The sequence below is a fragment of the Perca flavescens genome, chromosome 13, assembly GCF_004354835.1.
Source record: "Perca flavescens isolate YP-PL-M2 chromosome 13, PFLA_1.0, whole genome shotgun sequence".
In the NCBI taxonomy this organism is placed as follows: Eukaryota; Metazoa; Chordata; class Actinopteri; order Perciformes; family Percidae; genus Perca; species Perca flavescens.
The window spans coordinates 13,599,098-13,620,653 of NC_041343.1; the positions used below are offsets into that span (position 1 = coordinate 13,599,098).

Genomic DNA, 21,556 nt, shown 5'->3' on the forward strand with positions numbered 1-21,556 from the left:
AGGCCTAAAAACATAAAAGCCTGTTTTGTTTCACAACATGTTGCGACTTTGTTAAAAAAATTTTTTAGAGAATGTAAACATAAAACAACGCGATAAGCATGCTGCATATTGTGAACAAGCTGCCACATTTTAAGATTCCTTTTCTCTTATCTTCCACACTTTGTCAATGCATGGGCGCCCTATGGGAGGGACTAAAGCGTGCATCACCTACGGGGAACACAAATTAACTCTAAGCGCAGGCTTGGATACGATAACATATTTAGCCTGAATATATCGATTTATCCTGCGTGTGGAACAGCTGTGCTGAGTCGCGGCGTGATTGAGCTGAAAGTAAGTATATTTTGAGGCCTACCGTTATTTCACTCTGGCTAAACTGTCGCAGCTTTGCCGGTGGAAAGTTGTTCAGCTGCGGATTCCTCGATTTCTCGAGTTCACGGCACCGAGGCGCGTATACCTAGCTAGATACCGTGGGTGTGATGTAAATGTTGTCACTTTCGCCAGGTGACATTTGTGGCGTAGTTTTGTAAACTGAGATGTAGTTTATTTGTGGAATGCGGCGCTGTAGGAACCCAGGCTAACGATATGGGTGGAGACGACCAAAGGGACCAAACATATATAGCTGTCAGCATTTTCAACCTTTACAGTCAATCTTGATTTTCGGAGACCTAAAATAATAGCACTGTCTCGGTGGGGTAGCCTAAAAGACGGATCATACAGATGCTGGTGTAAGATGAAGGGACTGTGATCTGTTCTGATGACGTATACACATTAATCTGTAGTAGCCTACCATCAACTCTCAAAACATAGGCAAAAGTGCCTATTTATCAGCAAAATTGTATATTGGCCGTTTCAAAACTTGTCATTTTATGCGATGGGATTAAACATGTGATAAAACGCTAAATTATTCAGGAAGAACTCCTATTTAAGGCGACAATAGTTGACTCAGCACTGTTGTTTTAGTCATTGGAATGTATGACACATATCCAGATCCTGTCATTTGGTTGCACGTTTCAGACTCGTGTTCAGTAGGCCTATGTCTTAAATGCCACACACATAGCCTATATTGTTTCTAAAAACATAACTGTCCTTTAGAGCAAGGAACATAAACATTTGTGTAGATCAGATCATCTAATGTGTTCAAAATGACACCTTTTTTAAATCAATGCTACACTGCATGTAGCCTAATTGCTAAGGCAGACAGAGAGTTACCTTATTAACATTTGATTGGAGTGTCACTTAAATGGCCCATATTGTTGGGTCGGTGGGTTTTAAACTGCTGCACAAGGCCAAATTGAGTGACTACCATAGACCGTAAAATAATGGACAAAGCAACGCCGTAGATTTCCACGGAGACCAGTGAAGTCAATTAGAAGCACTTTTCCGGTGATGGCTGAGTGATGCTGCGCAGCCTCAAACTGATGTGATGTGAGCAACTTGTCTGAAAGTTGTAAGTCTTCTGGTAGCTGTGCCAAGAGAAATCTCAATCATTCCCAATCTTGCAGAGACGGAGAGCGTAGGTATATGTAAGGAGATAACATGGGCACAGGCTAATAATTACTAACTAAAATGCTAGTTAACATTAGTAATTAAAGGTGCAGTAGGTAAGACTTATAAAACTAACTTTCTGTCATATTTGCTGAAACTTAACCTATGTTCGAGTAGAACTACATGAAGCATGTAATTTAAAAAAAAAGATCTCTGGCACCACCTACAGCCTGTAGTGCGATTTGCAAAAATCCACAGCTCCCTGTTCAGACGCACCACTCGGGGCCAGGGGGGTGTCTAACTGCTTGTCAATCACTGCTCATGCACACACATTCATTCTCCCTTGTGGGGGAGGGGCTTTGAGACCATTTTGGGCTTTAGCAGAAAGCGGGGAGGGACTGAGAAGTTGTGGTCCTGGATCTTCCCAATCCTACCTACAGCACCTTTAAACTTCAACAGCTAATGTAAGTCGAAACTGCCTGCGAGCTTCTCCTGACTATACGATAATTTGTCTACTATGCGACAGAAAGTCATGTGGTTATGACATAATCGTTAGCCTAAATTTACAAAAACGCCTTCAACGGAGCCATAACGTGAGATACAAGGTAATGGAGCCTTTTATACATTGTCGTATTTCTTTAGAAATAAACAATGGAAAAATAGAGTCTTTAAACGCTTCAGATGTAAAGCTATTCACTGTCAAAGTGACGCCAAAATGAATGGCAGTCAATGGAATGTTAACGGCAAGTGATGGCTTGTTAGCATCAAAATGTTTCCATAGGAGGTATGCTTTACAGATGCTCACTTACCCCCTTGGTGATTACACGTGAAACATAACATTACACTTCATTGTGGTTTGCTGCCAAATATGTGATTGGCCACCGCAGCGTGACGTTGGGTTAATTACGTTTCTCTAAAAGTAGGGCTGTCAACCAGGGCACGTTAGGGGTCTCCAGCGATGTCAGCAACCCACCCAACCAATCATGTTGAAACGTGGACCCCGTCTCGTTTACCAAGCTTTGTTGGTGTGACAGTTTGCCGTGTCATCATCACCATTTATATCTATAGACCAACTTCCGGAAACACTGTTCAGTGCACTCGCCCTGCTAGAATATGAGAAAATATAAAGTAGGCCTACTGCAAAATAACCCCCCAAAAGTAGTCGACTAAGGGGGCAGTCCTATCGAATAGTGGATTCTGTTTAACATTTCAGCATCCCCTGCAGGCCCCACTGCCGCAGTCTATACGCACTACCAACATTTAAATGAATGGGAGGACTGGCGTTTTTGCCAAAGTGCCTGATTTGGTGTGAATGCAGCCTTAGAGGTCTGCAGAAAAACATGATTTTAAGCTGGTCTCAAGTTGCTCTTTAAAGCCCCTATGTGGGGTATTTCCATATGATTATAGCAACTTTTTAATCATTTTGATGGTATAAGTTTTTGTTTGTAGTAGAGAAAATAGACAAATCCTGCACAAAGGGCTTTAAATCTCTCACAGCCTTGTCAGTCACTGCTGCTGGTAAGTTTAAGTGGTGACTGATTCAGTGTTGTTCAAAATATGTGTAGAACAAGCACCACTGATACAAACACAAACAGTTATGCTCATATGACCATTTGGTGTGTAAGATGTGGCTTGGCTTTCAGTTAAAGCACTCCCTTCTGGCAAATTTGGCTCATGTTGTAGAGGACTCTGGGTGGGGTGTATTGTATTTCGCAGGTAGGAAGACAAAAATAATGTAAGACAAAAAGTTTGACTCCAACAAACAAAAAACAAGAAAATCTTGTCAAATAACACAAGACTTCTCTGCCTTTTAAGGGTAAACATCCATCCACATCCCAGTTTGTATAGCACTCAACAGACCAAAGAGGTTATTTGGCAAAATATTATTTAGTCAACAAACGGCTGTAAGTTAATTTTAATTTTAATGTTGTCAACTTATATGGCGGAATGGAAGTAGAAACAACAACAAAAGAATTCTCGGAAAAGTTCAGAAATAGTTAAGTGGAAATGGCCCTAATATGGGTTTCATAGGAAATAATCCCAGCTTGATTAGTGATTGTTTTATTGGAGCAATCACCCATCTTTTATTTTTTATTGCCACTCCTTAAGTCTTTAGATGCTGTGTATAGCCTTTAGGTGATGCACTATACCCACCTAGTGTTCAGTATTGGCCCTGATTTTTACCTGCAAATTGCCACTCAAGCTCTTGTGTAGTTTCTCCTACATTTAGTGGGCACAAAACACTTTTTTGTGTTTTTAGGAGTTTTACAAGTGATGCAATTTGGCAAGTACTTCAGGGAAAACTGGCTGGCTATTATTTTATGAAGTGCTGTGAAGTGTCACATGTCTTGAGTCCAAACATTAGCACACACATTTGCATGTACATTGCACTTTCATGGTTTCATTTCTTTGAAAATATCCATTGTGTTGAAGTTGAAGCAGGTGGAACCAAAAGTGCGGAAAAGGAAACTATAAATACAGGGAAATAACAAAACTTTATTATTTCTAAACTAACAGTTTGTTTGTTTGTCTGTCAGTAGGATTACGGAAAAAAAAAAACTACTAGCCCAATTTCATGAAACTTGGTAGAAGGGTGTAGCATGGGCCAAGAAAGAACCCATTCAATTTTGGAGCGGATCCGAATCAATAGGCGGATACAAACTATTTTTCAATTTCTTTAACATTGCAAGATGGAGCATTTGTGCTGTATTCATGTGGTGTCAGAATAATCTGAAAAAATGGGTTCCCGACTGGGAAAATTCACATTGCATTGACATTTTGAGATAGGGCATGCCTTGGCAGAGGTCTGCGCTCTCCCATTGCTCTTCTAGTACAATATGTAAATTAACTTTGGCAATAAAGTAACTTGAACATTCATGGCAATAATGCTTATTTTAATTGAATTGAGAGTTTGGGAATGAAGATGATGATGATGACATCTAAGAACTCTGAATCTTACTAAAGGACCACCATAATTGACTGAAAACAACAGAGAAAATGTCAATGTTTAACTATAATTCCATGAGAAAGAAAAACTGTTACAACCATTTCTGTATAAGACATGTTAGGCTGCATTCACACACACACTGCGGTCCTCACTCACAGGTCTTTCCATTCATTTTGAATTAGAGATGTTCCGATACTGCCTAAAACGCTGGTATCGGTATCGGGAAGTACTGGAGTTTATGCACCGATCTGATACCATGTAATAAAGCCCTAAAGAAAATCTAAGTTAAAGTAGATTATTTATGTTCTTCTTCCGTTATAATTGACGGTCAAACTGGACAATAAAAGAAAGTTCTGTGGCGTTCATTGTTTGTGTTTGTTCATGTTTCACAAAGATAGAAATAATATCACATCCATACAGGGATAGTAGTATACAGCTGTTAAAATATAATAAAATATATGACACACTGGTATCGGATCGGTACTCGGTATCGGGCGATACACATGTTCAGGTATCGGAATCGGTATCGGGAAGCAAAAAATGGTATCGGGCCATCTCTATTTTGAATGGGGGTATGCAACCCGACGTCACCTTGCGGTGGCCAATCATGTAATCGGCGATCAGACTTGGCAGTTTGTTGTTGAGAGTTCCGTACAGTAAACAATATAAAAACATTACTGTCTCTATCGCTGCAACAAGAAAGTTTTAAAACGCTATGAGTGTAAAAAAACGAAACACTAGCACTTAACTGCCCTTTGGTTTACTGCTCCTCAGATCTCTGCATCGTAAATTAAGACAACTAGCTAGACTATCTGTCCAAGTCTGAGTTTTCTCTCGCACAACTATTTTACAGCGGCTCCGTGCGGAGCCGCCAATGACGATTGTGATTGGTTTAAAGAAATCCCAATAGACCAGAGCACTTTTTTTCTCCCATCCCAGAATGCTATGTGGACTAGCCCAGACCCTCCTCCGCTCCACAGCATGTGGATGGTCTGGCAAAGCGAGACTGCCTCTACTAAGACAACAAATAATTATGTTATACACAAGAAAACAAACTAGATAAACACAAGACAACAAATACACTTTAATCACACAAAGACACTACAGATGTAATAAGTCAGAAACATTTATTACAGAGCTTGTTTTTCTTAGTGCATGGCAACAGTCAGTATATTTTGCATATTGATTTTTCTCCCCACATAAATAGGCCAGTTTCTGAGGATCGGGGAGATGGAAAAACTCTCCTTTTTCTCACAGTATAGTAGGAGGTGAGATTGTGTCTCAACTTTTCTTCTATGTCAAAGTGAACACAGCCTGGCCTCCCTAGGTAGTCTGTTCTGACTGTGACGGCCTGCTTTTGTGGTCAGGCTGTGTCCACTCTGTACGCTCTCTATCTCCTTTTACACACACACACACACACACACACACACACACACACACTCTCTCACGTACACTCACGTACACTCCCGTACACTCCTTCCCCTTTGCCTTGTTGCCAAGGAAACATTCTGACAGTCAAAGATATCTTCCCACACACTATACAAAAGGGTTCACACGCACTTTTCTACCACTGGTTGCTGTGTCCTAGACTTCTTGTATGTCGCAGTGCCTATGACCTGATCAACAGATAAATACCAGAAGACGTCTGTGATGTATGTATTAATGGCATTTTAATATTTACTTCTAACATAGAGTGATACTGAGTTAAATGCTGGTTCTTGTGTAATTATGTCGATCTCCTGAAGGATTAGATTAATTTGAATAACCTGCTTGTCCTGTCAGATTATTTCACTGACCCTTCAGATACCTGAACCATGTCTCCACGTGTAATAGCTGTGTTGGTATTAGCTACTTTGACTGCTGATGCTGGTTTAACAATAGTACTGCTGCTACTTTTACACAACTACTTCTACTAGTGTTTCTGTTGCTACTGTTACTCAGTCAACAACTGGTTCTATCAAGGATCCTCTCGAAAATGAGATGATACATCTCAAGAGGTATTCCTCGTAAAATAAAAATAAAAAAATAAATACTTCAACAGCTACTAATGCAACCCAAATTAAAGCAACTTCTGCTGTGGCTGCTTCATCTAGTGATGTTATTTTTAGTGAATATAAACACATAGATAAACTAATAAGAATTTAGGTTAATTAGACATTATGAAGCCATGTATAGAGCACATATATAGTACACTGAATCTCCTCAATATATATAAAATATATTATGATATAAAAGATATTTTAATTATGCAATTAATTAAGTTAAAACTTGCACTCTGTGGCGTTACAATGCTGTAAGGTGCTGCCTGCAATCTACTTCCCTTTTGCCTTTACTGGAATACTGAATCACTTTATTGTTTATTTTTTGAGGTGATGAAACGCTGTGAACTTCAAGTGACTTTAAAATCTCATTATGCTGTAGATTGGTCTCAGTTTCACATTAGTTTGATCAGTAGTTGTCTCATGCATGCCACTGCAGTGCACATTATACAGTATATACTTATTGGTGACAAGGTGCATACACTCTGGATTTTAAATGTAAAACTCCCTTTTCTTTTGTCTCTGCACCAGGGCAGCTGGCACTTGCACCAACAGTGCAATGGCCAGCCCAGATGTGGTAGAGCCAGTGGCTCAAAGCTCGACGGCCCAAAACCTGGCCAGAAGGCGCTTTTCGCGTGACGCCCAAGGTCTGAGTCCAGACGAGATAGATGGCCTCATGTCCAGCAGTGGTAAGAACAACTGTCCCTTTTATAAATACATTACCATTGAAACTTTATTGGAATTTATTTATTAAAAGGGTCTAATCTTCCAAATCACAGAGGGACGTCCCTTCCTTGTGGTGCATCATCTTCCTGAAATAAAAGAGGAAGGGATACCTCCCCTAATGCCTGGGATCCCTATTACATGCAGAGTGGAGAACACAGAGAAACACACTACTCGCTCAAAGGTACACCTGTTTTTAACTATATATGGAAAATCATTAAAAAAAAGAAAAATAGTTTGGTAGTTGTTAACTGAAAGCTAGTATTTATAGAAAACTTTAGGTAAGCCTGAGGTGAAAGCACAGACATTTACATTCAATTAGTCACTCTTTATAACCATGTCAAAACTGTTTCTATATGACCAACCATGATCACTTTTGAATATCTAATCTTTTACAGCCTGACTGAAAACACCCTGAAGTTAAACTTGACTGTACTTTACACTGACATTATAGTATACCAATCTATGAAAGCAGTAAAACTGCAGATCAAACTGTCAGCCACCCTTTTTATTGTGTGGTTATTGAACTGCTGTCTGGGGGCTGTGAGGTGTTTGCTTTGAGCCAGCAGGCTCAGCTGTTATATTAGACTACTGTTGGTCAGATAGAGAGGGAGGCTGGGAACATGATGAGTTGCTTTGCATTGAGTGTAATTTCAAGTGTAGATATACAATGCAAAGGTAGAGCAGGTGAGTATAGTGTTAAGACTGTTTGAGGAAGTGGATGTTTCTGGGATGCCTGGTTTTACTGCTGAGGCCTCTGGACTTAAGGCCGTTATTTAACAAAATATTTGAGTAATCAGGAGCTCACTTTATAACTATTACAGTTCCACATTGACAGTCTTTTGTCCTTGAACGTTCATGCTACTGTACATTTCTACAAGGTCATGTTGCATTTCTTTACAAAGAAGCTCTAAGAATGTACAATATTGTCTCATTTTAAACCACCACACTTATGTACATCATTTCAATATGTCCCTCCAGGTCCATGTAGGCACCCTATACACAGTGCAACTAACACATGGCCACTTCCACTGGACTGTTAAGAGGAAGTACAAGCACTTTCAGGAGCTGCATCGAGACCTTTACAAGCACAAGATGATGCTTCACTTGCTGCCTCTGGGAAGGTCGGTGCACAAATCTGTTTTTTTAATCATGCAAATCAACCTTTTTTGTTTTCTGTTTATTTTCAGTGGAAATCCGTGTGATGACTTTTTATCGTCGCACTGTCACAGTATTTTGAATATTTAAATTTCTCTCAAAGATTTGCAAAGGAGAGGCAACAGCTGAGAGCCATGTCAGAGGAAATGCCCAGCCTACACGGGACTGAACGGACCAGGAGGACCTCTAGCAAATTGGTATCAAACCAGTGAATCAGATACATTTATAGTATATACAGTATACATACTGACTAGTGATGTGTGCACAATTGTTTTTGTAACAAGATTTTAAAATGTATTTTATTCAAAGAATATTGATACATACTACTACTGCTGTGTTGGTCTTTGCTGAATCCTTATTCAGGCTGATCAATATAAGATATTCTATTAATAGGAAATATTATATATATTATATATTTTGGGATTGCCACTTTTTTGTGAAAATATAATAGATAATCATTTCAAAGGTCCCATGTTGTAAAAAGTGAGATTTACATGTCCTTTTTTATTATAAAGCCAGTCTTGGTGTTATATACATATTGTTTAAGTATAAAAACTCTCAATCCACAGAGAAATGCACACAGCCTGAATTAAGAAACTGTGCCTTTAAGCAAGCCGCCAGGACTTCTGGACGGTTGTGATGTCACAACTATGCAATATATAGGTAGTAAGTGCCAATACATTGCCATTACAGTCATTCCCCGGCTGCAATGACGGTACAGAGACGCTGAGAGCGCAGATGCAGAAGACCTGCTGACCAATCTGACCATACCAGGCTTTTTCGTAAGGGGGGCTTAAAGAGACAGGCGCTAAAACAAAGCATTTCAGGTGCTATACGGGTATATTCAGACAGACAATATGAGAAAAACAAAGTGTTTTTTGAACATTAAAGCACGTAAACATGTTCTAATCTAGGAGAAAATCCCAAATTCAAGTATGAACCTGAAAATGAGTAACATATGATACCTTTAAGGTAAAAAGTTTAACAGTGTTCTGGATAATGGAGGTTGATGTTCTGCTGTTGGTAATGGTGTACCATGCTGGGTATTTATTAGAAAAGCGTGTAAAATTAGGTAATAGTTGATTTTCAGTTAATGAAATTATCCTTATATGTTATTTTTCTTATCTATCTATTTGTACTTATTGTCAATAACAATTATCTGTAAATGAGGATACATGTGCCCTTCAAATTATATCATCAATATATTGTAATTAACCATGTTTACACAACAAACAATGTCTTAGAATGGTCAATGACAATTTCATAAATTTCATACTACAGTTTCAGGCAATCCCACTGACTCACTTGCACATGGCTTTGTCACTCTGGATGTTGTGTGTTGAGTTGCATTTAAAATTTGTATAATTCTTATATGTAATATAAGTTTTCTTTACCTGCTTTTCTATTGCAGAAATACCTTGAGGAGTACCTGAATGGTCTGCTGGAGAACTCATTTTGTAGGAATGATCACAGCATGGTAATAGCTTTAAAACAAAAACACGCATACACCCATACAAAGTGGATGTCATGTAGCATGATGCTATTTTCTCATCTACTTTTTTTCAGATGGAATTTCTCTCTGTCGGAGCTCTCTCCTTCGTCACTGATCTCGGACCCAAAGGCTTGTAAGCAAACTTCTTGAGAGTGTGTGACACACAAGTAAAAGTGGGGGAATGACTAAGTGCATAATAGAGATTAATTGTGTCAACTTGTCTCAGGGAGGGACCCATCTTCAAGAGGTCTGGGGGTCACCGGATCCAAGGCCTGAACTGCATTGGCCATCATCAGTTCTGTTTTCGCTGGTCACGGCGCTGGCTGGTGGTGAAAGACTCCTTCCTGATGTATACGAACCGAGACAACGGCCATATCAACTTTGTGTTGCTGTTTGACCCAGAGTTCAAAGTGAAAGTGGGCAACGCTCACACAGACACCAGATATGGAGTTTGCTTTGAGAACTTCTCTCGGTAGGTCAGCTGTGTGTTGCCTACACACTGAGAGCATATATTTATGCCTGGGGTAATGTTGTCTTTGTGATGCATACAAGGCCTGTTTGTTTTTGTCCAGGAGTCTGATCATCAAGTGCAGCAACTATAGACAGACTCATTGGTGGAGTCATGAAATCAACCGGCTGGCAGAAACCTGTGACTTTCTCAAAGTGCATCGCTTCGAGGGGTTTGCACCACCACGGGAGAACACACTCACTAAATGGTCAGATACGTTATTCTACCTGAGATTTACAACTCTCTGTCTTCACATTGCACTCTTATTTGCTAAACTTTTATGGTGCATGGATATTGTTTGTAGGTATGTGAATGGAGGTGGCTACTTTGCAGACCTGGCTGATTCTCTCGAACAAGCCAGGGAGGAAATCTTCATCACAGATTGGTGGTAAGTGTCAGCAAGATCTGGATTCGGTAATGAAGAGGCTTCGTCTTACCAAGTTGTACCATTTAAATATTTTAGCTACATATGAAGTGTATTTCTAATGTGAATAATGCTAATGTCTTTTCTGTCAGGCTCAGCCCTGAAGTATTTCTAAAGCGACCAGCAACTGAAAACTACTGGCGTCTAGATGAAATCCTCAAACGCAAAGCAGTAGGCATTCTCTCTGTCTTGTTTTATTCTTTTATGCAAATTAAATGATTGTCATATTTTACATTACCTGTGCTGATCGCTTATTCAAATGATGTCGCCTATTTTTAAACTTTTTCCTGCAGGAACAAGGAGTCAAAGTGTGTGTCCTGCTGTACAAAGAGGTGGAGCTAGCACTTGGCATCAATAGTGAGCACAGCAAGAGGACTCTTATGAATATGCACCCAAACATCAAGGTTTGTCATATCCCACATATACATATTTGTTATACGCAATTAACGGAGGCCTCATCTCATGCTCTAATGTCAAATTTACCCCTTATGTGCATCAGGTAATGCGACATCCTGACCATGTGTCCTCTGTGGTGTTCCTGTGGGCTCACCATGAAAAGATGGTGGCTATTGACCAAACGGTGGCCTTTGTGGGGGGGATTGACCTGGCGTTTGGGAGGTGGGATACCAACCAGTACCGGCTAACTGACCTGGGATTGACGGCCAACAGTGTAACCGATGGGGAGCCAAAAGGAGATAAAGGAGTAAGACATTTTTCTATTTAGCTTGTTGCCACTGATTGAGCATGAATATGTTTTACTGTAGTTAATGAACCAGTGTTCTTTTAATATGTCACACTCCCTGTAGACACTAATAGATGCCTCTGTTAACCAGGGTAATGGTGTGGCTGATGGTCCTAAACCATCCGAACCAGATAAGCAAGCAGAGCAGGACCCTTATGATCTGACCTGCAACAATAAACTGTGGCTTGGCAAAGACTACAGCAACTTTATCAGGAAAGACTGGGTCCAACTGGACAGACCCTTTGAAGGTATATTCTCTAAATCTCCTTCAGTATCACACACATGCAAACACAGAGGCTCTGACAACAGGGAGTTGAAAGCATTGCTTTTTATATTTATTTCCAGATAACATCGACCGTACTCAAGTTCCCCGCATGCCGTGGCGTGATCTGTCTGCAGCTGTTCATGGCAGAGCTGCCAGGGATGTAGCCCGCCACTTCATCCAGCGCTGGAACTTCACCAAGGTCAGACTGAAAGAAAAGTTCTGTCATTTTAAAGCTACCTAGGTTTTATTGTCATCGTTTTGGCCAGAATCTCCAAATGTTAGCATAATATTATAAACATCTTCATCATTTTAGAGACTGGAGCATGAGTGCTATTGAAAGATGGTCAGGTATACAAGCTTCAGATGACTTTTACACATATTTTACTGTAACTATTTAAAGCAGTTATTTGGATGTCAAAACACAGTTTTAAATAAGTTTATATTTATTTAAACCTGACTTGTCTTGCCGTGGCCCTATTGGAAATTTGTAAGCTGTTTATAGTCTCTACTATGTTATGCTTTGCTAACCTATTGGGTTAATTAGTCACAACTACAAAAGTATGACCCAGATAGTCAGTAGTAAAACAAACTTAATCTAACTTTTAAACAAGGCTTCTGTGTGAAACATGACCAATAGGAAGGTTACAAATCTGTATTTCATTCATTTGTTTTGTCTTCTTTAGATCTTCAAAAACAAGTACAAGGACGAGTTCTACCCTTACCTTCTTCCCAAGTCTCACTGCACTGCTGACTCACACTCATTCACTGTGCCTGGATCCAAGAAGGCCAAAGTGCAGGTATTTATGCACGCACATTCACCAAATACCAAGTCCCTGACCTGGGCAAAAGGTTGTGTGGGATTTTTATTAGGAAAACCGAAAAAAATGAGTATATGAATCTTACAGTTAATGATGGACAATGTGCATGCTATATGATGCTCTTTAAAATCTTGATAAATCAATAAATATATATGTCTATTCGGACTATTATTATTATATTACTACATTACTGAACAAACAGAATAAAAATGTGAATTGACAGAGATATACAAAGACTGATCCCATGTGATATTAGTGTTCGAGATCAATCAGACTTTCTTTCTAGTCACTGTGGGTGGCAGTTCAGATGGAGAACAGTGGCCAGTTGTAAAACGGGCTCACCAAACACTGAAGAGAACACCAGCGATAGACTTTACACTAGAGCCAGCCAGAAAACACACAGAATATCAGTCTTGGGTTCTTTACACACATGATGACAACACAGAAAACTTAATGTACGAATGTGGGAAACAGACTTCTGTGTCACAGACAGCACAGGAAATCCACATATTTTGCCTTTATAAAAGAAACCATGCTGCTGGTCATCTCCATATTATTTTGTGGAAATTAGTAAAATGTAATTACTGTAAACAAATAAAAAAAATTAAAAAAGGAGATTGAAACCCCCTACTGACTTCTACTTTGCATTTAACAGCAGAAAATCAAATGGTTTTCTTTACAGTACAACAAAGAAACACTGTTCTGGCTTTTGAAGTGCGGCTAAAGTATTCAGAGTTTTTTTGCGATGGCAGATGGTGGAACAAGAGTAAAGCCTGTGGATGAAAATCTCGTTCAACGTGTCTGTCCTGTTCAGTTTAGCCAGAGAAAACACATGCACTGCCAAAGACGGGGATGGGAGACAGCATCTACTTTGCAACGGACTTCATGGGAAATGTGATCCATGCATGGCTAACGCCAGCATTAGCAATATAACTGGCATGATAGAGGCTATCATTCTCACTCTGTTATTGATTTGAAGTGTTCAGACAGTGAGTATTGGTAACAACAGCATTTGCTGTGTGTATTTTCCTCTTCTATTGTGGGCGGTGGCCTGTAGCGCTGACCCTTGCTCCCTATTATGCCGTAGCTTTTCAATCCAATCAATTTCAGTTTTTTGATTCAGGTTTCAGGGACAGTACTTCAGTTGTCACATTCTGTGCTAGTGCTGTAGAACTTATAGTTTTCCCATAAGTAAAGCAGAAGTTAATTTAAGAAGCAAGCTGAGTACATCACTATCTGAAATTACTACAATGCTGATGGCAGCAGTTTCAGGTTTCGGTTTTGTTACAAGTATATAATACAACAGAAGCTTTAAAAAGTACTTAAAAAAATATTTAGTGTATTTTAAGAAGTACTAGCCTAATACTTTCGTTTCTTGTAATTCTCGGTAATTCTTGTGCTACACTTGGATGTTAAAGTTTATTTGGTGTTATTATGATGTGTAAGGCAAAGAAGACACAGCTACTGAACTGCTTGTGTAAGGGGCACTTATAATGTAGAGTGAAGTGCTGCCTTTCTAAGGAACTTTTCAAAAGAGGAGACAATACCAAAATAGTTTACTCAGAACATATAGCCGGCATTTATTAAACATCAATTATCCAACAGTATGATCTTGTTTCTCTTTTCTTTTGTAATGTCCTTTTTAGTTGTGAAAATCAGTATTTCTCTTGGTTTTCAACCTTTCTCCACATACGTTGAGAAAACAGAAAAATAAAATGACCTTAGAGCTCTGATAAAATAACCCCAAAATAACACATTTTCTTTCTCTCTCTCTGTCTCTCTCTCTCTCTCTCTCTCTCTCTCTCTCTCTCTCTCTCTCTCTCTCTCTCTCTCAAATCATGCATAAAAATAACAACCGGAGAAAATGAATACAAGAAAAAAATATCCTTATCGTAAATTCGACCCCTTTTCTCTGCTTTTCCTCAGAAGTAGTTTTTTTTTTTTAACTTTGTTCATTCAGTGTGGACAATCTAAACATGGCTTCAGCTCACTAGTGATGTGCGGATCGATACTAAAGTATCGATATTTACGATCCCAACGTCTCCTGCTCTAGTATCGATTCTCATATAAAAAGATCGATATTTAAACTCAGTAATTTGGAGTGAGTGTTTATGTGGTTTATGTTATCATAAGTAACTTGTTGTCACCATAGACAGTATATAAGGTTGTCACCTGAAAAGTCAAGGAACTACTTTTCCTTCCGCTGGTCAGTTGTGAGTGCACTGCGGCTCTGTGACCGGGCCGGCCGCTGAAACAGCCCTTCTTTAATTTCCTGCTACGACTGCAGACTGCAGAGTGACTATGGCTGACTGCAAAAGGAGTCACGTCTGGCTGTATTTTAGCTGTAAAGACAGCAGTGACGCTGTGTGTGGACATTTTTTTATTTGTGTGTAATTTTCAACCTGTTTTACTGTACAAGTCTCTGAGATTTTCTTTATAATTAAATAATATGAGAGTAGTTTATTGTCTTGTCATTATGCAGCTATAGCCTACTTTGGAATTGGTAAGCCTACAGCCTACTTTTTTACTTTAAACTATTTGTCACATCACACTACAAATAAAATACGTAAAAAGTATTGGTATTGGTATCGGTATATCGGCAATACCAGCCTGGGTATTACTTGGTATCGGATCGAATAGGAATTAAGTGGTATCGCACATCACTACAGCTCACTATCGTTCCGTTGTTTTTTTCTTATTTTTTCTTCTTCTCTCTAAAAATCAGTGTAGCAGTTTTTCCCACTATGCAGCGCCACCACTGCCACCTACTGGACAAATATGGTGTGCAAAGAAAATATAACTACAAGTAATCAAATACAAATACATTAATATAATATAATATTAAACTAGAAATAACCTAATCCTGTTTATAAGCTATTTTCGAGTGGGTTACACTTGCAAATCAGAGGACATGTCTCATGGACTGACATTTTTTTTTAGGTGTTGCGCTCTGCCGACCGTTGGTCTACTGGAACCTGTGAAAACTCGATCCTCAATGCCTACATCTACACCATCGAGAACAGCGAGCACTACATCTACATCGAGGTAATGCAGGAATGCTTCGGCCAGTCACAGACAAACATGTACCTGATAGCATTACCGATAATGTCCACCTATGCTTTTTAATTATTTGTTTTACATCTGAGCATTTAAACAGACTGTCAATCATAGCAGACCTGGCAAAAAATGATAATGTAACCTCAAATAATTTTATTAGCAACACTTAAGAATGTATGAAAATACATCTATTTGTATAGATTGATTGGCCACCCTTTATTTCTGATGTTTCAGCACATGATTCTTACTTACTTACGTACATACCATTTGACTAGTTCATTTCACGTGCTACTGAGAGATTCTGTAGCCAATGTGTGTCTCGTGTCATCATGCAGTCTCATGAGTTTGAATATAATCACGGCTCGGTCACGTCCTTGCCAGCTACAGTACCTACCTGTTTTAGCCCACACCTCATACCGAGCCACCATCTGCCTCCTTTCTGCCCTCAGAACCAGTTCTTCATCAGCTGTGCCGATGGGAAGACTGTCCATAATGGGATCGGTGATGCAATTGTGAATCGAATCTTGCGTGCACACAGGTCTGGTTTGAGTGTACTAGACAGATTTATGTGGCACTTTGTTCATTTTGCATACACACATTCTTGAAACTTGCAGTTATAAAGCAGTTTTTCATGAAGCTCACAGTGGATTTAAACTAAAAAAAAGAATACATTCCAGCATTTGCCTAACAAATCAGAACACAGAATAGAAATATGAGTAAAAGGAATAGTCCACTTGTATTAATGATTAAATAGTACACTTGGAGACAATGCAAATGTTAACATTGTGTCTTACTGCAGAGAGCAGAAGAAGTACAGAGTGTTTGTGGTGATTCCTCTACTTCCTGGATTTGAGGGAGACATCGGTGCAGGAGGTGGAAATGCCATCCAAGCTATTTTGCACTTTACTTTCAGGTGAGAGCCCTTTCCTCCTGTTATCATTCTGCACTCAGCCCACAGACCAGAACAAGCATTATAACTTACAATAACCTAAAGAAACAACAAAGAGACACAACCTTTGAACTTTCTTCTGGCTCCAATCATGTAGAGTTGTAATTGATTTTCCTCAGCTCTCTCACTGACTGTTAAAACGATGTGGATCACAGGTTTTGTGTCCTTGAGACCTTTTCATAGACTGTATATACCTTTTTTATTCTGACGAGCCCAGTCACCCTGTTGTTACTGCCAGTACACAGCATGGCAGTATTATTAAAGTCTCACTCTTTGTAATTCATCCACCAGATTTCCAAGTTTGTGGTGAATGTTACACCCAGAAGTGAACTAACAGAAGATATTCTGTTTATCAAGATTATTATATAGGTTTTTTTTTTTATGATTTATTATTATATAATTGTCCTATATTGTGTTAATTATGTCATTTTAATGGACAATAATGTCCCAGGACCATGTGCCGAGGGGAGCACTCCATCCTGTCAAGACTTAGTGAAGGTGAGTTTTCTGCCATTTATCTGCTCTCATTTCCACACAAAAATCCACTTGACAACATAAAATACCACCTGTTTCCTCTCTAACATGTTTCTTTCTTTCTCTTCGTGTTGCTCCTTTAAACTGAAGCTACTGGTACTAGGTATCTGCCCACCAGTCTCCATGTTCACCCTTGACTTCTTCTTCTTTTCACATCCACTTTAAGAGTCTCTGTGAGTTTCTGAATACATTTTCACAGTTTTTGTATTATCACTTGTAAATTATGTGATTTTGGTTTGCCCCCCAGTTAAGGACCTGTGGACGGAGTACATCACACTCTGCGGCCTGAGAACACATTCCCAGCTCTCCCAGTCCCTTGTCACAGAGCTCATCTATGTTCACAGCAAGACCCTCATTGCCGATGACCGCTGCTATATCATTGGTGAGTCACCACCGGCACAAACTATTCCAAGACAGATTATCATTTTGCTCTTGAGTCATCATTGAGCTTGCCATTCCTGCGCTGGATTCAAATTGCCTTCACACACAAGGGATTCCCAGGAAACAATGCATGCATGTAATCCAGTCTTACTGTTTGTAATTTATCTCATTGATATCAGCCTCACTGTGTTATGTTCACTCTCCTAATGCCGTATTAAAGCTGCCTTAAGTTACCGCTAATGCAAACCTAATATTTCCCACTGCTGCTTGATCACATTAAGATTGTTCAACCGGCAAAACATTGCATGGCCTTTATTACAGGAAATAAAATGTAGGGATTCAAACTTTAAAGCCCTTGTAATTCTGTGTTTTGTTTGCCAAGGTTGAATTTCTTCCACAGCCCCATGATGATGATTTATCAGCTTTGAGTTCTACAGATTTCATATCTTATAGAGTATATGCCTGCAACATTTCATTTCAAATCCATTTCTGAACAACAAATATACAGATTAGACTGTGCTGAACTAGAAAAAAAGCAGCAGCACTCATTCTGAGGAATACTTACAATTTTTTTTATTGGATATTTTATTCTGATAGTTGCTTCATTCGTTGAATACTGGTTTGATGAGAGATGCTTCTGAAAAGACAGATTGTTAATGCTCTTGCTTTCCAAATGTGCTCCAGGATCCGCCAACATCAATGACCGCAGCATGCTGGGCAGCAGAGACAGTGAGATGGCAGTGTTTGTGGAAGATGAAGAGCGTGTCCTTTCTATCATGGGAGGGCAGGAGTACCAGGCAGGACCCCTCACCCTCGCTCTGCGTAAACAGTGTTTCAGGTCAGGAAGAAATAGGACATTGTGTTAATGTATGACTGTTAACGGTTACTACCTCTAGACATAATACAGTTTTAAAGGGAGTGTATCACCTTACCTGCCTGTCGTGAAAAACATCAAGAATAGTATAGTTTGCATTTATTGGAAGTGTCAGCTACCAAATGCAAACTGGGTGAGAAACCACCTATATATTTTCTGATTTACAAGAAAATCATCTCAGATGACAATCCTGTCCAAAAATAGCAATAGTTCCCCACATGCAAAGAAGATGTAGTTTAATTCTAACTTAAGAACTTTAAACCATATTGTGACAGAACCCTTGTATTTGAATGCACTGTGCTTGCTGAACGTTTGGCCATTATTTATTTTCACCACCAGTGTTCTTGTTGGAGCTTCTTCAGACCCAAGTATCAATGTTGATGATCCAATCAGCGATGAATTCTTCTTCTTGAACTGGAATGCACCTGCTAAACTGAATGCCACCATTTATGACAAGGTATAAATAAAATAAATGCCGGTGTATCATAAATCACAATCTTTTTATTCTTAAGAGTAGCAATGTGTAGTTTCAGTTTTTCTAACATCTCCTTTGTTCTCCTTGGCCGGTCTACTACAGGTCTTCAAATGCCTGCCCCACAACTCTGTCCACAACATGCGAGAGCTGAAGGAGTACTCCAGCAAGAAGCGCCTCTGTGACACAGACCCTGAGCAGGCCATAGAGGAGCTGAAGGCCGTCCGAGGGCTGCTGGTCCACTTCCCCCTGAGGTTCCTGTGTGAGGAGAACCTGCTGCCTCCACTGGGCACTAAAGAAGGCATGGCTCCTGTCGGCCTGTGGACATAACCGCAGCTCAGCCCAGATCAGACCACTACGTAACAGTTAAAGGGCTGCTGTACCACATGCTCCTCCTTGTCGTTTCTAATGTTCAGCACAGTACACTAAAGTAGTTGCAGGACTGACACTCCAATGGTGAGGAAAACCCAAGTTCTTTATATTGTCTTTTTGAGTGACGATGAGCTAGCCTGAACATAACCACTGAAATGTAGATTTTATTATGTAGTAGATTCACCTGAACTGGCCAGTTTATTCATCAAGCATCTCACATGATCTGGGAACATAGTGTACATTTATTGGTGCAAGGTTTTTGGGTGGGTGGCTCTCTCTCTCTCTCTCTCTCTCCCTCTCTCCCTCTCCCTCACTCCCTCACTCCCTCCCTCCCTCCCTCTGAGGCTTCACCTCTTACTGCAGTGCCAGCAAATCTGTCAGAACATTTGTGGTTGTTATGGTGACGGATATAAAGAGATGACTGGATTGTAGCTGAAATAAAGACTGGATAGGGCAGAAAGGGGAGAGTACTGAGAAGAGGGATAATATACTAAATCAGGATGCTGTATTGGAAAATCAAAAGTATTATTGAAATCGGATAGATTATGTGGAAGCAAAGTCATTTTAATATTTTTGGATAAAAGATTGGGTGGGAAAACTGTGAGAGGGGAAAGAAAAGGAGGAAAAGATAATTAAAGGGTGCTAGGTTGATTTACCGTTAATTGTTTTTGTCTTTTAAAGGCACCATGACAACCAGATTGAATTATTATATCACCATGTCAGCAGAACAGAACATTCCACTATCTACTTCAGCTATTTCCGTGTGGGCTCCACAATTCTAATTAATACTATAATAATAAATAATAATAATTCTGTGTCCAGGTGCCATCAAATTTCTTGCAAATCTATATTAATTTTCATGCACCAGGCTTTAATTGAGGCATTACATTTGGCCATAGCACTATAACTGAGTAATGACATAATGTGGCTTTCATTCATGGTGCAATTCCAATTGAGCAACATTGAGTCATATTTTTAGCCTCACACCACAATATATTTATTTATATATTATATACAATTATATTTTTTTAAATATAAAATTACACCTCAAAACCTGCTAATTCCCTTTACTGAGCCATGAGGAACTGTGTTGAGCAAGTGTTGTACTGGACAAATATGTAGCATCCCCCTTTTGAAACATTGCATTGGCTGATTTGGAAATATGTAATAATTCAGCAGAACATACAGCAGATGCTGCCTTCCTCATATAGAAAAGCAGGACCTGGGTTACTTTTATGCAATAACAAAATGTGATGCATGATTCCTTAGCTGTAAGACATGGGTGACAGAAAAATAGTTTGACCAAGGTGGGAGGAAGTGAGTAAGTGCTGTATCCTGAGATTGAACACTTGGGGAAACACAATGTTTACATGTTTGAAGGTTTCTTACATGACACACATTCATGCCAAGTTTTATCAGTGCCTCTGCAAAGCACTTGTATCATGTCAAGGTTTTTAGAGTGTTTAAAGAACAACCAGCAAAGAGGCAGACAATAGGCAGTATATGAAATTTTTGAATGGGACTTTATGTTTTATATTCCTAACCTTTTGCTGGTGTTCTCATTGGACTTTGTGGGGGTAAACAAAAAAAAAACAACCTGTTCAATGTATTTTAAAGAGACCTGTATGTTAATGGATACTTGAAGTGATAATCCAGTTCATAATCCCAAAAAGTGGAAATTTGCTGAACCTATGACAGAACCAGTGAAACTGTACAGACTTCTTCATACGCTTTCATGACATGCCCACAAGTCAACAACACTACCAAGGTGGTTTCAGTGCATACGTGTCTGTGAATCTAACAGATGCCAAGTGTCCCACGTGAATGCCGCCTTGCCTCTACATGTAGCCCCTTTCACAGAGGAGCTAGGAAAACCATATGTGTTCAGAAATTGCTGGCTTCAGAACTAGTCACACTTTTCTTCCGAAGGTCTCAAAAGGCCACTTTGATCCCATGCACACTGGAAGCTGGGTATTTAGCCTCTCTGATTAAGCACAAAATGGTTGCCTTGAGGGTTATTCTTTGTTTAAAAGATTCAGAAGAAATGTCTGTGATATACTGAGAAGTAACCTTATACTGTTTCTATCATGAATTTTATTTTTATTGAACTAATAGCCAGCATTACCAATATATTTTTATGAATATACTACTAATAGATGATTGTGTTTTTAACTTTTCCGTATAATCCATTAACAGTCACCACTTGAAAACCTTTGTGTATGCAATTCTTACTCAATCACTTACATGTAAGTACAGTCAACTTGTATTTTCAGGTTTGTTAATTTTCTTGTTTCCTCAATAAACTTGTTTTTTTAA

The 21,556-nt window shown here is 39.3% G+C and overlaps 1 protein-coding gene across 3 annotated transcripts; it reads left to right on the forward strand.

Moving 5' to 3' along the window:
- The first annotated feature begins 178 nt into the window (after window positions 1–178).
- Window positions 179–21,556, forward strand: pld2 (phospholipase D2). 3 transcript variants are annotated; one of them, XM_028595050.1, is made up of 25 exons: window positions 179–330; window positions 6,021–6,084; window positions 7,003–7,160; window positions 7,251–7,378; window positions 8,176–8,318; window positions 8,456–8,549; window positions 9,764–9,829; window positions 9,919–9,977; window positions 10,071–10,316; window positions 10,417–10,560; window positions 10,657–10,740; window positions 10,869–10,947; window positions 11,070–11,180; window positions 11,276–11,479; window positions 11,610–11,766; window positions 11,864–11,982; window positions 12,467–12,580; window positions 15,542–15,646; window positions 16,108–16,196; window positions 16,458–16,571; window positions 17,059–17,105; window positions 17,389–17,523; window positions 18,207–18,360; window positions 18,736–18,853; window positions 18,974–21,556. In XM_028595050.1, coding segments are annotated over exons 2-25 (2,895 nt in total). In that variant the 5' UTR covers window positions 179–330; window positions 6,021–6,082; the 3' UTR covers window positions 19,199–21,556. The 3 variants fall into 3 exon arrangements, with proteins under 3 accessions (XP_028450851.1, XP_028450852.1, XP_028450850.1); XM_028595051.1 differs by lacking the exon at window positions 6,021–6,084; XM_028595049.1 differs by lacking the exon at window positions 179–330 and having other exon boundaries at window positions 5,386–6,084.

Excerpts from the sequence above, each read along its gene's own strand:
- pld2 (XM_028595050.1), top strand. Across the intron at positions 8,550-9,763 it reads GGAGGACCTCTAGCAAATTG|AAATACCTTGAGGAGTACCT; the intron begins GTATCAAACCAG and ends TTTCTATTGCAG. Across the intron at positions 9,978-10,070 it reads GATCTCGGACCCAAAGGCTT|GGAGGGACCCATCTTCAAGA; the intron begins GTAAGCAAACTT and ends AACTTGTCTCAG.